Source organism: Somniosus microcephalus, chromosome 8 (assembly GCF_052327205.1).
Source record: "Somniosus microcephalus isolate GS21.2 chromosome 8, FLI_Smic_1.0, whole genome shotgun sequence".
NCBI lineage: Eukaryota > Metazoa > Chordata > Chondrichthyes > Squaliformes > Somniosidae > Somniosus > Somniosus microcephalus.
In genome coordinates, this window is record NC_140994.1 from 55,847,507 (window position 1) to 55,861,167 (window position 13,661).

Sequence of the window (13,661 nt, forward strand, 5' to 3'; positions counted from 1 at the left end):
CCCGCGGCCCGGCGGCCGTTAGCGAGCGGCAAACCGCCGGTTTTTTCCGGTCCCGCACTCACGGGAAGAGAGAGAGGGGGAAGTAGAGCGAGAGAGAGAGGGAAGAGTAGGAGAGAGAGGGAAGAGGAGAAGGAGAGAGAGAGAGAGAAATTTTTTGAGCTTCAGGCCTGCCTGCAGCGGGCCTGGAGAGCAGCCCCGAGTCCCCCCTGCGCGAGGGTGAGGAGCAGCGGGGGGGGGGAACGGCGGCGGTTAGGGGATCACTTAATTTCCTACTGTTGCTAAACACAATTTAAAACTCAAATAAATTGTTCCCTAACACATAATTCAAATATTTACCTCAGCTCCCTAACACACAGAAAGTGTGGGGAAAAAATCGCGAAAAATCAAGATGGCGGCCACTCACCTCGGTTCAGAATGATAAGTCCCGCCCACACACGCACCGATTGGTCGACCGTCAGGTCACCGAAGCGTAGGATTGGTCAATCGTCAAGTCACTCAACACTCAACTGTAGGATGGCACGCGCCAGGAACCCGCCGTACGATTGGTCGACCTCGATGTCACACGGTCGCTAATGAGATGCTAATGAGCGGAATGTTGAACGTTTTTTGGATACCGCGGGCGCGATTTTTGTCCGGCCGAAACGTTAAATACGCCTATGACCGGTCCGTAATCGTAAGCTTTCTTTTGACGTGACGCGCGCGTAGGTACGCTCTATAACTTTCAAACGTATAGAGAACAGACAGACAGACAGACAGAAAGACAGACAGAAGAGGTCTTTTATATATATAAATATTCAAGAAGGAGTTAGATATATTTCTTAAGGCTAAAGGGATCAAGGGATATGGGGAGAAAGCAGGGAAAGGATACTGAATTTGGATAATCAGCCATGATCTCATTAAATGGCGGAACAGGCTCGAGGGGCCGAATGGCCTACTCCTGCTCCTATCTTATATGTTTCACAGAAAGTCTCCCGATGTGTTTCAAAAGTAATCTTCACTGCTCCAGCAGCAAGTGAACATGAAATGGCGAGTATCCCTTTAAGTAGCGCTTGAAATCGACATCAATGCAGTGTTTACTCCCAAACAGCTGGTCGCCGTTAGGCGAGGGCGTTAGGACAAGCGCTAGCCACCAAAATGCCGTGTAACCTCTTTAATGAGCGCTAGCAGGAAGTTAAGTAGCAATCAGCCCCTTAACGAACCTCCGGGCGGCCGTTCCCGCGCAGGCTTTAACTCCTTTACCAAGATGGCATCATCTGCTAAACACGGGCTAAACTGGCGTTGCCGCTTAAGACCCCATCTTGGCCACCTTGTGGAGGCTCTTTAGTGCCTAAAGTATCTGGAAAAATCGCTCCAATAATATTACCTAAAAAACATACCCGAGTGTACTGAGCATTACTTTCCCAATTGTACGCTCTTGTTCCCCTGGGTGTGACATTGGGGATTCTTCTTTTACTCGCTCACTCATGCACACACGTTGCAGCAAATGGCTTATTTTGGGTATGTAACGCCTGTTCAGACGTTGTTTTCAGCCAGCATTCTTTCTATAGACATCTCAGAAAATGAAGGCCCCAGTGCTGCCACAAAACCTTCACCTCAGCAACAACCAAGCATTGTTCGCTCCAACCACAGCAATTATCAGCACAAATACATTCAGCCCAGGTGACTTAGATTAGCAGCATGAAGTGGTACAATGGGTAATGCTGAATTGGCCAGATGTGGTGTTATCCTGAGAAGCAGCAACCTTGCCTACTGCAAACATGCTCCCTGATTAGGCCCACTGATCTGTGTGGGAGCAGATCTCTGGGCAGCAGTGATATTTCTGAAGCCCTGTGCCACGAATATTTTCATCTGATTCCTCAGCATGTTGATGAAGCCAGGCAAGAGAGACCAGGATTTTCATACCAGCAATTTGAGGATTCACGAGAGATATTCCCACAGTGCAAAGGACCTCGGTCATGGGTTCTCCACTGCATAAGCCCTTGCAGTCCATTGTGAAACATGAGGCAACTTCAAGCCACTGTGCACAGTTGGGAAGATGTGGTTGTGCACTAGACCTTGCAGATACAAATGAATGCAGATAATGCTTGTGTTTCAGTAGTGCTTCTTTATATGCAGGCCCCATGAGATTTAAATCCCAGGGCTCTGCAGCTAAGGAAGGACTTGAGCTGGTTTCCATTTCTCACTATGTAACTGTGCTAGTGTGTGTGACAGGTAAAGGAAACACTCGGTGTTGTGACATGCTGGCTTCTTCTGGAGTCTGGGAGCTCTAGCCAGTTCTTGGCAGATACATACAGAAAAAGAGAGGGAAATATTGGAATGCTGCTTCCAAAACAACCCTTCAATTATTATTTACCTGGCAATATAGAGTGAGTGAGTAGGGAGAGAAAAATGAACAGTAAAAGGAACTTGGGGGGGCACTTCTGGCTTCACCCTGCTCTACTTCTACTATACTCTTAAACTTCAGAATTCCCAGTGTGACTTCCTCAAATGTACTGAAGGACAGAAAATCCCAGGAACCTGCTTCTGTTCTTTCTTGTTGAGTGTCACTTTGTTGTCCAAACAAAGAAGTTTATGTGGTAGATATTGAAAGTTTGAAGAGCTAACAGACTGAGCACCAAAAGTCCACCCTATATCGAAGTTTGTTTGTGAATAAGTAATTATGCATCCTGATGCTACGTTTAATTTAAAGCTTGCTTTGTTGAGCTCACTTTTACAGATGTTATTGCAATAGTTCCATTTCAAAGCTACAGTTAGAAGACTTGCCCTCTGCAGTAGGAGCAGGCATGTGAGTCTACGAGAGCTGTAAGGTTTGTATTCTCAGTGAATTTGCAACAGGTTGAGAAGAAATTTGCTGTGGCATGTGCACTTAATCTTATCTTGACAGATGTTCCAAGGCTGACAAACTTCATCTGCTGCCAGGTCCTCTGAATGTGGAACAGTGCATTGCCCCTTTGTGCCACCGCCACTCACACAGTCCAAGTGGTTTTCCTGTGGGGCTGTGCCAAATAGGGAAACCATTCTTTGGTCCATTTCTTGAGGGAGCACCTTTACTGCTGCATAATTGAATTCAGGGGCTTCTTTCTGAACATTACACTGTTGCTTTTTAGTGATCTACTTGCTGCCTGTGGTCCTCCTAATTCTGATGAAATGACTTGCCCTGTAAGTGGGAGCTAAAGCCCCTTTAAGAACTGCAGCCACACTGGATTTGCCACTCCTGCATTAAGCATGTTCCCAACGGCAGTCCAAATCCACTTGCATTGAATGTAAGATTAGGCCAACCCTAAAAGTTTCAGCTATGTCTGTCATTCCTAATTTATACAGGCACAAACCTGCAGTGCACTGCTTCTGCAAACCAAGTACTGAGACAAAAACTGGCTAACAAAATGGCAGATGCATGGCAAATGCAGTATAATGTGGATAAATGCGAGGTTATCCACTTTGGTGGCAAAAACAGGAAGACAGATTATCTGAATGGCAATAGATTGGGAAAAGGGGAAGTACAACGAGACCTGGGTGTCCTTGTGCACCAGTCGCTGAAGGTAAGCATGCAGGTGCAGCAGGCAGTTAAGGAGGCAAATGGTATGTTGGCCTTCATAGCGAGAGGATTCGAGTACAGGAGCAAGGATGTCTTGCTGCAGTTGTACAGGGCCTTGGTGAGACCACACCTTGAGTATTGTGTGAAGTTTTGGTCGCCTTATCTGAGGCATGATGTTCTTGCCATGGAGAGAGTGCAGCGAAGATTCACCAGACTGATACCTGGGATGGCAGGAATGACGTATGAGGAGAGATTGGGTCGATTAGGCTTATATTCGCTAGAGTTTAGAAGAATGAGAGGGGATCTCATTAAAACTTATAAAATTCTAACAGGACTAGACAGACTAGATGCAGGAAGGATGTTCCCGATGGCAGGGGAGTCCAGAACCAGGGGTCACAGTCTAAGGATAAGGGGTAAGCTATTTAGGACTGAGATGAGGAGGAATTTCTTCACCCAGAGAGTGGTGAACCTGTGGAATTCTCTGCCACACAGGGCAGTTGAGGCCAATTCATTAAATATATTCAAGAAGGAGGTGCATATATTTCTTGAGGCTAAAGGGATCAAAGGATATGGGGAGAAAGCAGGGACAGGGTACTGAGTTTGGATGATCAGCCATGATTTCATTGAATGGCGGAGCGGATTCGAGGGGCTGAATGGCCTACTCTTGATCCTATCTTCTATGTTTCTATGTCACAGCCTCAAGATAAAGGGTAGGCCATTCAGGACTGAGATGAGAAAAATTTCTTCACACAGAGGGTGATGAATCTTTGGAATTCTCTACCCCAGAGCGCTCTGGAGGCTCAGTCATTGGGTATATTCAAAACAGAAGTCGATAAATTTCTGACGAGTATGGGCTTCAAGAGATATGAAGATAGGGCCAGTGAATGGAGTTGAGGCAGATCCGCCATGATCTCATTGAATGGTGGAGCAGGCTCGAAGGGCCGAATGGCCTACTCCTGCTCCTATTTCTTATGTTCTTAAATCTATTCTATAATACTTCGAGCAAGTAGGCATAATAGCAACATCTTCATTAAAAGTGTATCATCCTTGTTTCTAATGATCGAAAACTCACAATTATTTGTGAAACAGAATTAGAAGAAATCTTACCAGCATTTGTTGAACCCAAGTGAAGCCTGGATTAATTGGGTCTATCTGGACAGCCAACAACCTTAGACATTTGCCAGTCAGATAGAGACATTTGGCTCTAATTTCTTCAGAGCTGCTGCTAAGGTTATGTGCACTCTGTAGCTGAGACAGAGCTTTTTGTCTCAATGACCTGGCTACGGTCACCCATTCCTGCACAAACACAAAGATTTACACACAATTGCATAAATCATAGAACATGTAATGATTCACAAAAAGTGTCTACCTGACATCAAAACTTCTGATTCTTAAATTCCACAATCTATTCGTGGGTTTTGAGGTGCAAATCCCAAATAAAAAACCTTTGGGGACCATTTTTGTTGATATTTTACACATATCTATGTGTTAATAACATTTTATTAATAGTTTAAGAAAAAAATCATAGAGTGAATGAGATTTTTATTAATGTAATAAAAGATGAATAAAATCATTACTTTATACAGTCTTATTTAAAAAAAATTTTTTTTAATGAGATCAAAACACCATCATCACGTCCTAACATTCATTTGGTGAAGATATAAATAATTCCAGACCTCAGAAAAAAAAATGATCAAAAATATGGGGAACTATTTCAAAGCTATGACAGTTCCAACGGAAGGTCATCGATTTGAAATGTTAACCCTAGGGTTCTCTTTCCACTGATGCTGCCGGACCTGCTGAGCGTTTCAGAAATTTGTTTTTATTTCAGATTTCCAGCATCTGCAGTATTTTGCCTTTTATTTCAAAGCTATGTTTTTTTAAACATTCAGAATAATATGATTGTGGCCTTTGTTGTAAACAATACTTTTAAAATAACAACTTGCATTTATATAGCACCTTTAACACAGAGAATGTCCCAAGGCACTTCACAGAAAGGGGAGAGGAAAGAAAATGGTAAATAGAATAAAGGAAGAGACAGCTGAAAGATTATTTGAAAAGATGGGTTTTAAGAAAGCTTTTAAATGCGGATAGAAAAATGTAGAGCCAAAGGGGCTTAAGGAGGCAGTTCCAGAGAGTGAGGTTGAGGGGGTTGAAGACTCTGTCATGAATGTGGGATGAAGGGTGGGGGAGATGCGCAAAAGGTCAGAGTGAGAGAACTGAAGGGTGTGAGATGGAAATAAGGCTGGAGGAGGTTGCAGATATATGGTGAGCTAAGGCCTGGAGGGAAAACAAGGACAAGGTTTTTAAATTCTATGCTCCGGGGAACAGGGAGCCAACGTAGGTCAGTTGGATAGGGATGATAAGTGAGCAGGACTTAGTGAGGGATAGGACATGGGTGCTGAGTTTTGGGAAAGTTTGAGTGGAAAATGGAAGGACAGCAAGGAGTACATTGGAGAAATCTAGAAGTGGCAAACGTATGATTGAAGGTTTCAGCAGTGGTGGGTACGAGACAGAGGCAGGCAATGTTACGAAGGTGGAAAATATAGTAGCAACAAGAATTGAATTACCATTTCCCTTGCTTTTTCCAATTTTATTTTGGTAAAAAAGGCTATTAACCAAAAATGTAATCAGCCTTTATTATGTTATCATTTAACATGTTAAAAATAGCAAAGTCACAAGAGTTTATAGAAGTGTAATTACATGTCAGGCAATGGCTACATAAGGCAACCTGAAAATTTACCTCTGGGACTCACCTGGATACCAAATAGATGCATCCAGTTTGTATCCAGGGGAGTCCCAGATGCTGGAAAGAGTCAGCACTTGCTGATCAAACAGCATTCTTTTTCCAGCTTCTAATCAACATCCACTCTGCTCCCAAATGCTGACCTCCAGGTTTATTTATGATCCCCGGACAGGTCCATAATTCCGCTGAACAACTCCATGATGTAAAATAAAGGCCAAAAGGTCTTATATTGAAAATAATCCCCTTCTGCTACGCTACCATTTCTTAGCTAGTTGCTAGCTACTACATTTATAGATCTTTTCTGCCTTTCTTAATCTAGATTATTTTGATTCATTTATCTTAAATCAGGCTCATGGGCAACTCTTATCTCCCTATACCTTGAAGAGTGTTTACCCTAGCCTCATGATCCAGGTAAGCTTTTGGTAATTCACCCACAGTAACACAACAGAAAACAATGTCTGTTAATTGCTTTTAGTTGCTGGACTCATTCTAAGCCTCCTTGGTTAGGCCTCATTTAAAATACTGTGACCAGTGTTGGTCCCCTCACATGGTGGTTGGTATTGAGGATTTGGAAAAGATTCAAGGAGGGCCACAAGAATGATTTCCAGTTTAAAATAGCATAGCTACCCAGATAGGCTCAAAGAGCTGGGTTTATATACTTTAGAGAAGTGTAGACTCAGACAATTTGAGTGAGGTCTATAAAATAATGATTCTGTGCAAACTGACAAATTATTTCAATTAGATAGGTTGGAGAGGATCAGGGGTCATGCAAATAAATTATGCAAGGGAAGAAATAGGTTTGATGTTAGGCAGTTCCTTTTCCAGAGAATAGTAGACCTATGAAACAAGTTGTCAGTTTGTGCGGGGAATGCTGATTCACTAAGAGATATGTGGACCAGTTCCTGGATGGGACGGAGATCGCATTATAAAGAGGTTGATCTGATTTTTTGCCTCACTCAGGAGACTATATGAACCTAGGGGGTTCTTGACATGACAGATAAGGCATCACAACTGTATGGGACAGGCTGCCCTCTCAGGTGAACATAAAAGATCCCATGGTACTATTTCGAAGAAGAGCAGGGGAGATATCCCCGGTATCCAGGCCAATATTTATCCCTCAATTAACATCACAAAAACAGATTGAGCCGTAATTTGCAGCCCCTACAGGTGTGTACAAGGTGTGTACGTGCCCATAAGGGCTGCGCAAGTTCCAGGTTTAGGCATGCGAATCCTCTTGACAGATCCTAGGCCTCCCCGTAAAAAGGGCATCTGCGGGCAGAGAGTTGGGCTATTTGCCCAACTTCTACCCAGCGAATGCCCGTGAAATTCTTATGCCTGGTAAAAGCAGGCGTAAGGTGTAAGGCCTGCTTTTACCAGCGTAAGAGTTTTAAAAAAAATTTAATCAATATTTATATATTAAAAAACCTGTAAGTTAAGGTAAGTTTATTCTTAGCCCCTTTAAAACATTTAAATTTATTTTTCAATAAAATACATTTTTGTTTTAAATATTTAATTAAATGACATTTTAATTAATTTTAAATATGTAATGGTTTTAAATATGCCACATATCCACAGCATAACAAAGACCGCCTATTTCCACCTACATAGCATCGCCCGTCTCCACCCTTGCCTCAGCTCATCCGTTGCTGAAACCCTCATCCATGCCATTGTTACCTCTAGACTTGACTATTCCAACGCACTCCTGGCTGGTCTCCCACATTCCGCCCTACATAAACTTGAGGTCATCCAAAACTCGGCTGCCCGTGTCCTAACTCATACCAAGTCCCGTTCGCCCATCTCCCCTGTGCTTGTTGACCTACATTGGCTCCCAGTTAAGCAGTGCCTCAATTTCAAAATTCTCATCCTTGTTTTCAAATCCCTCCATGGCCTCGCTCCTTTCTATCTCTGTAATCTCCTTCAGCCCCACAACGCCCCCCAGAGATATCTGCGCTCGTCTAATTCTGCCCTCTTGAGCATCCCTAATTATAATCGCCCAACCATTGGTGGCCATGCCTTCTGTTGCCGAGGCCCTAAGCTCTGGAATTCCCTGCCTAAACCTCTCTGCCTCGCTACCTCTCTTTCCTCCTTTAAGATGCTCCTTAAAACCTACCTCTTTCACCAAGCTTTTGGTCACCTGCCCTAATTTATTCTTATGTGGATCTGTGTAAAATTTTTTGTCTTTTCATACTCCTGTGCAGCGCCCTGGGACGTTTTACTACATTAAAGGCGCTACATAAATACAAGTTGTTTTTTTTAATATTTGATGTGTAGATGTATTTTTTGGGTATTCCCATTCATGCTTATGGGGATTCCATATATACAGAATCCCCATAAGCATGAATGGGGATTCCCTTCTTTCATTTGTTGGGCTGGCCCCATGTGATCCCAGGGGCGCTTGAGAACCCCATGCGCTCCGGGATACTTGGGCCTCTACACGCAGGTACCCGGAGAGGCCCAGGACCACGAGTCTCCGTACCTCCAGGACCACCAAGTACGCAGGCATTTTATTTGCGGATCAGAGACATTTCCCCGCCATTATTTGGTCATTATCACTTTGTTTGCTGTGCGCTGATTGGCTGCTGCGTTTCCTACATTACGACAGTGACTACACTTCAAAAGTACTTCACCGGCTGTAAAGTGCTTTGGGACATCCTGAGGTCATGACAGGTGCTGTATAAATGCAAGCCTTTCTTTCTTTCTTTCTTTCTAGGTGGACCAACTGGTCTTTTCCTGTACCACATTCCCATGTATTCGTATGTTCACAGGATCTACCTTGTCTTTAATGAGTGAATAGAGCGTCATATCTTCAGAATGTGTTTTACTTTAAAACCATTAAGCAAATTTATTTAACAAAAGATGAACAAACAAATAAGTAAGTCATATAATACATTTCTGTATTTACAGTAGAAAGTCTATTATCTAACTTAGCCAATAGGCAAAATAATAGAGATCGCAACTCCAGGAACTAAGCTAATAACTCCCAAATACACACAGATTTTTTACTTTTTGAATTTCTTATTATAGAAGCCTATGACAATCTAAAATACTTCTTGGACATTTCCAGCATTTCACTTTTAACTCTAGACTAGCATTTCCATGTTTTCTCCTTCCCCAACAACTCCCGCCCTAATTTTCCACCATTTTGTACCTTTTGCAAGGATGAGCCTTGCACTGTCTTCATTATTTGCATGTTCTACTATGTTTTTAATGTCTTTCTGTGACCTACTGAGAGTATCCCTTATATCGACCGGAATTTTCTCATTGCCGAATGTGCAGGTTTGAGGGCGGGTAGGCAGTAAAAATCCCGGAAATTGTGAGCACGTTGGAAATCCGCTGTCATCCCGCTGGCTTGCGCATTTAACTCGGGTGGCTTTGAAGGCGCGACACAGACCCGATCGGCAGAGGTGGGTGACCTCATTCAAGTCATTATCTTCTTGTCGAGAGACCCTTAAGAGGGTTTTAACGTCAGCTTTTGACTTTTACTGCAGGAGCACGGAATTCACACAGCTCGGGTACCTTGCCTGTGAAGAACATAAGAAATAGGAGCAGGACTAGGCCATTCGGCCCCTCGAGCCTGCTCCACCATTCGATAAGATCATGGCTGATCTTCTACCTCAACTCCACTTTCCTGCACTATCCTCGTATCCCTTGATTCCCTCAATATCCACAAATCTATCGATCTCTGTCTTGAATATACTCAACGATACAGCCTCCACAACCTTCTGGGGTAGAGAATTCCAAAGATTCACCACCCTCTGAGTGAAGAAATTTCTCCCCATGTCAGTCCTAAATGGCTGACCCCTTATTCGGAGACTGTGACCCTGGTTCTAGACTCCCCAGCTAGGGAAACATCCTCCCTGCATCTACCCTGCCAAGCCCTGCAAGAATTTTGAATGTTTCAGTGAGATCACCTCTCATTCTTCTAAATTTCAAAGCATATATAAGAAGTCACACAACACCAGGTTATAGTCCAAGGCCTAGAAATTAGGTATAGCCCCGCCAGGTCTTTAGCGCCCGAAATTTAGCGCTCGGCCGGATTCCCGTAGCGCCCGCCTGAAATTCAGTTGCGCCGCCCCAACACGGAGGCGGGCGCTATTGGAGGGTTTGGTCGCCTCGTTTGGGGCGAAGAATGTCAGTTTCAGGCGTCCAGCTGCCGCTGCGGCACCCGATGCGGTGCGGCAGGCTGGGGTACTGCAGGCCTCCTCCTTCTCTTAAGGAGGAGCTGCCTGCAGCCGTGAGATCGCCGCTGGATTCCCCCGGCAAATGAGCCCGGCACCACGGAGGAGTGCCGGGCTCGCGGGAGTGACACACCAATGCCGCGGGGGGGTGGTGCAGGAGTCCGGGGAGGGAGGTGCGGCCAGGCGGCCGCCGGGAAAGCGGCCGGCCGCCCCTCCACCTTTATGCGCCGGCCTCTCGGAGCTGCAAGGCACCGTTTTGCAAACGCTGTTTGCGGCCGCCACGGGAGAGGCGGCCGCAACTGAATTTGGCGGTCGGACCGGAATTGCATTGGAACCGGGGCGCTGCGCACACCGATGACGTCATCGGTGCTGGCGCAGCGCTACCGGCTAACGTCGATGTTACGGACCAACTGAATTTCGGGCGCGAAAAAACTTCCGGCGCAAACCACTCTATAGCCCATAAGTGGGCGCAAACGCGACTGAATTTCTAGGCCCAACAGTTTTATTTGAAATCACAAGCTTTCAGAGCGCTGCTTCTTCATCAGGTGAAGTGGAGCAATGCATAAAGACACAGCTTATATAGTCAGAGAATAATGCCAGATGATTACAGGTAATCTTTCTAACTGCCATTTATCACACCTCAGCAGAGAGATAATCACAACAATCAGGGATGCCCCATGTCCGGTCAGTTATACGCCATTTGCGTGGAGCCTTTCCTGCGCCTCTTGCGGAAGAGGTTGACGGGACTGGCTCTGCAAGGGCCGGGCGTGGAGGTGGTCCTCTCGGCTTACGCCGATGACGTGCTCCTCACGGTCACGGATCCCGCTGACTTGCGGAGGATGCGGGAATGCCAGCAGATTTACTCGGACGCATCCTCCGCCAAGATCAACTGGGAGAAATGTTCCGGACTCCTGGTGGGTCAGTGGCGGGTGGACTCCCTGCCGGAGGAGTTCAGGCCTTTCGCCTGGAGCACCACGCACCTCCTCTATTTGGGAGTCTACCTTAGCCCTGCTGAGGACGCCTGGCCAGCGAACTGGCAAGAGCTGGAGGCCAAAGTCACCGCTCGCCTAGGACGCTGGACAGGACTGCTCCGAGTGTTGTCCTACAGGGGTCGAGCGCTGGTCATAAACTAGCTGGTGGCCGCCATGTTGTGGTACCGGTTGGTCACTTTGATCCCTCCCCCTGCGTTTGTCGCCAAGATGCAGAAGAAGCTCATCGACTTCTTCTGGGACAAAAGGAAGCACTGGGTCTCTGCCGCGGTTCTGTGTCTCCCGCTTAGGGAGGGTGGTCAGGCGCTAGTGTGCCTTCGCACCCAGGCTGCGACTTTCCGTCTTCAGACGCTGCAGAGATACCTGTACGTCGAGAATCCTCCGAGATGGTGTGCGCTGGCGACGTTTTTCTTCCGCCAGCTGCACGGCCTCAATTACGACACGCAGCTCCTGTTCGTGAAAGTGGGCGGCAGGCGTGCCGGCCTGCGGGAGCTGCCTGTCTTCTACCAGGAACTACTATGGGTTTGGAACTACGTCGCTTCCAGGCGGAGCTCTCCCCCGTCAGGAGCGGCGGCTCTCCTTCGGGAGCCGCTGCTCAGGAATCCGCACCTCCACGAACGCGGGTTCGGGCGGCTGACAGAGGGCAGGGCTGTGCCTGGCAAGGTGACCAGAGTCGGGGACCTGCTCGATGGCGGAGAAGCGGGCTGGATTGCGCCGGAGGAGCTGGCGCGGCACCTGTCCTGGGCCAACGTCCGGCTCGCGGTCGAAGCCATCGAATCGGTGAAAGCGGCACTGGGCCCTGACTCCACTAGGTGTATCGAGGCGGCTCAAGCACGTGGGGCGATCCCGTCCGAGCTTACCCCCGTTCGGACGGAATTCCTCATCGGCGCCCGGCCCGAAACTCCCCTCGGGAACCGGCGCCTCACAACTTGAGCCGTCTCAAGGAAATACCCTCTGTGCCTTTTCATTCCGCGCGGAGGGGTTTCCTGTACGGACTGCTCCTGCACACTCTCCACTTTGCCATCTTCGTCTACCGTCCGGACACGCCTTGGCGTGGCGTCTTGCCGACTGGCGGTGGCGGAGGTCCCCAATGGAGGGCTCTCTACGCGGGAGTCCTCCCTTGTTCCATCGGGGACTTGGCCTGGAGGGTGTTGCATGGAGCGGTCCCGTGCAATAAGGTTTTAAGTAGGTTCACGGACTCCCAGGCCGCCTGCATTTTTTGCGGCCTGGAGGAGTCCGTGTTTCACGTTTATATGGAGTGTGAGAGGTTGCAGCCCCTCTTTCACTACTTGAAGGGGCTGCTCCTCGATTTTTGGTTGCACTTCAGTCCCACGCTCTTGATCTACGGTCACCCGGTGCGGAGGGGAGCGGACAGGTTGGAGGACCTCCTTGTGGGCCTGCTCCTGGGCCTGGCTAAAAGAGCCATCAATTGGTCCAGGCAGCGGGCGGTCGAGGGGGTCGTCCAGCCGGATTGCCTGCCTCTCTTCCGCGGCCATGTTCGCGCCCGGGTGACCCTGGAGTTGGAGCACGCGGTGTCTGCCGGCGCGCTTGAGTATTTCCGCGACCAGTGGGCGCCGCGGGGACTGGAGTGCATTATCAACCCGGAAAACCAAATTTTAATTTGATTTGTTAAGTTTTAGTTGAACTTTTGTTTATTTACAGTCCAATTGGGTTTTTTTTTACTCCAAAAAAAGAGTACCCTCTGTTCAAGTAAATACCTTTTTTATTGTTCTCCTGCAGTCCGTGTATTATTAAGGCGCGGACACTACAACCGTCACCTATTTGGGGCAACAGTTGTCTCAGGGCATAAGGACAATGTCCGCAGACTGACGAAAGGCAATCCAAGAAATGCCAAGACCCGTGTCAGTCAGAGGGGTTAGGAAAGTGATGGGGCTCTTTAATTACAGTAGGAACTTTATACCTAACTTTGCCGCAATAGCAGAGCCAATACAAAGACTAGTAAAAGGGGGAAACCCGGGTAACGCCCTTATTGACTGGGGTCCAGAACAGGAGGATGCGTACGACAAACTAAACCTATCCTTAATTTCAGCACCGGGAGTCGGGTTACCGGATATGAGAAAGCCCTTTCACATCCATTGTGAGAATGAGGGAGGATTTTATGCTGCAGTGTTGACTCAGCAACATGGGGATAGGAGACGACTGGTGGCATACTAATCTACCCAACAATCACTGGTCGCTGCAGGGTTGTCCCG

General features: G+C 47.1%; 1 protein-coding gene across 2 annotated transcripts in view; it reads right to left on the bottom strand.

The window, feature by feature from the left end:
* The window catches only part of cfap46 (cilia and flagella associated protein 46), a 575,305-nt gene that overhangs the window by 223,018 nt on the left and 338,626 nt on the right, over positions 1–13,661 (bottom strand). For both annotated transcript variants that reach the window (XM_085994743.1, XM_085994742.1), the window contains one exon: positions 4,643–4,831. In XM_085994743.1, coding sequence (XP_085850869.1) covers positions 4,643–4,831 — 189 coding nt within the window. The remainder of the gene's footprint in view (positions 1–4,642; positions 4,832–13,661) is intronic.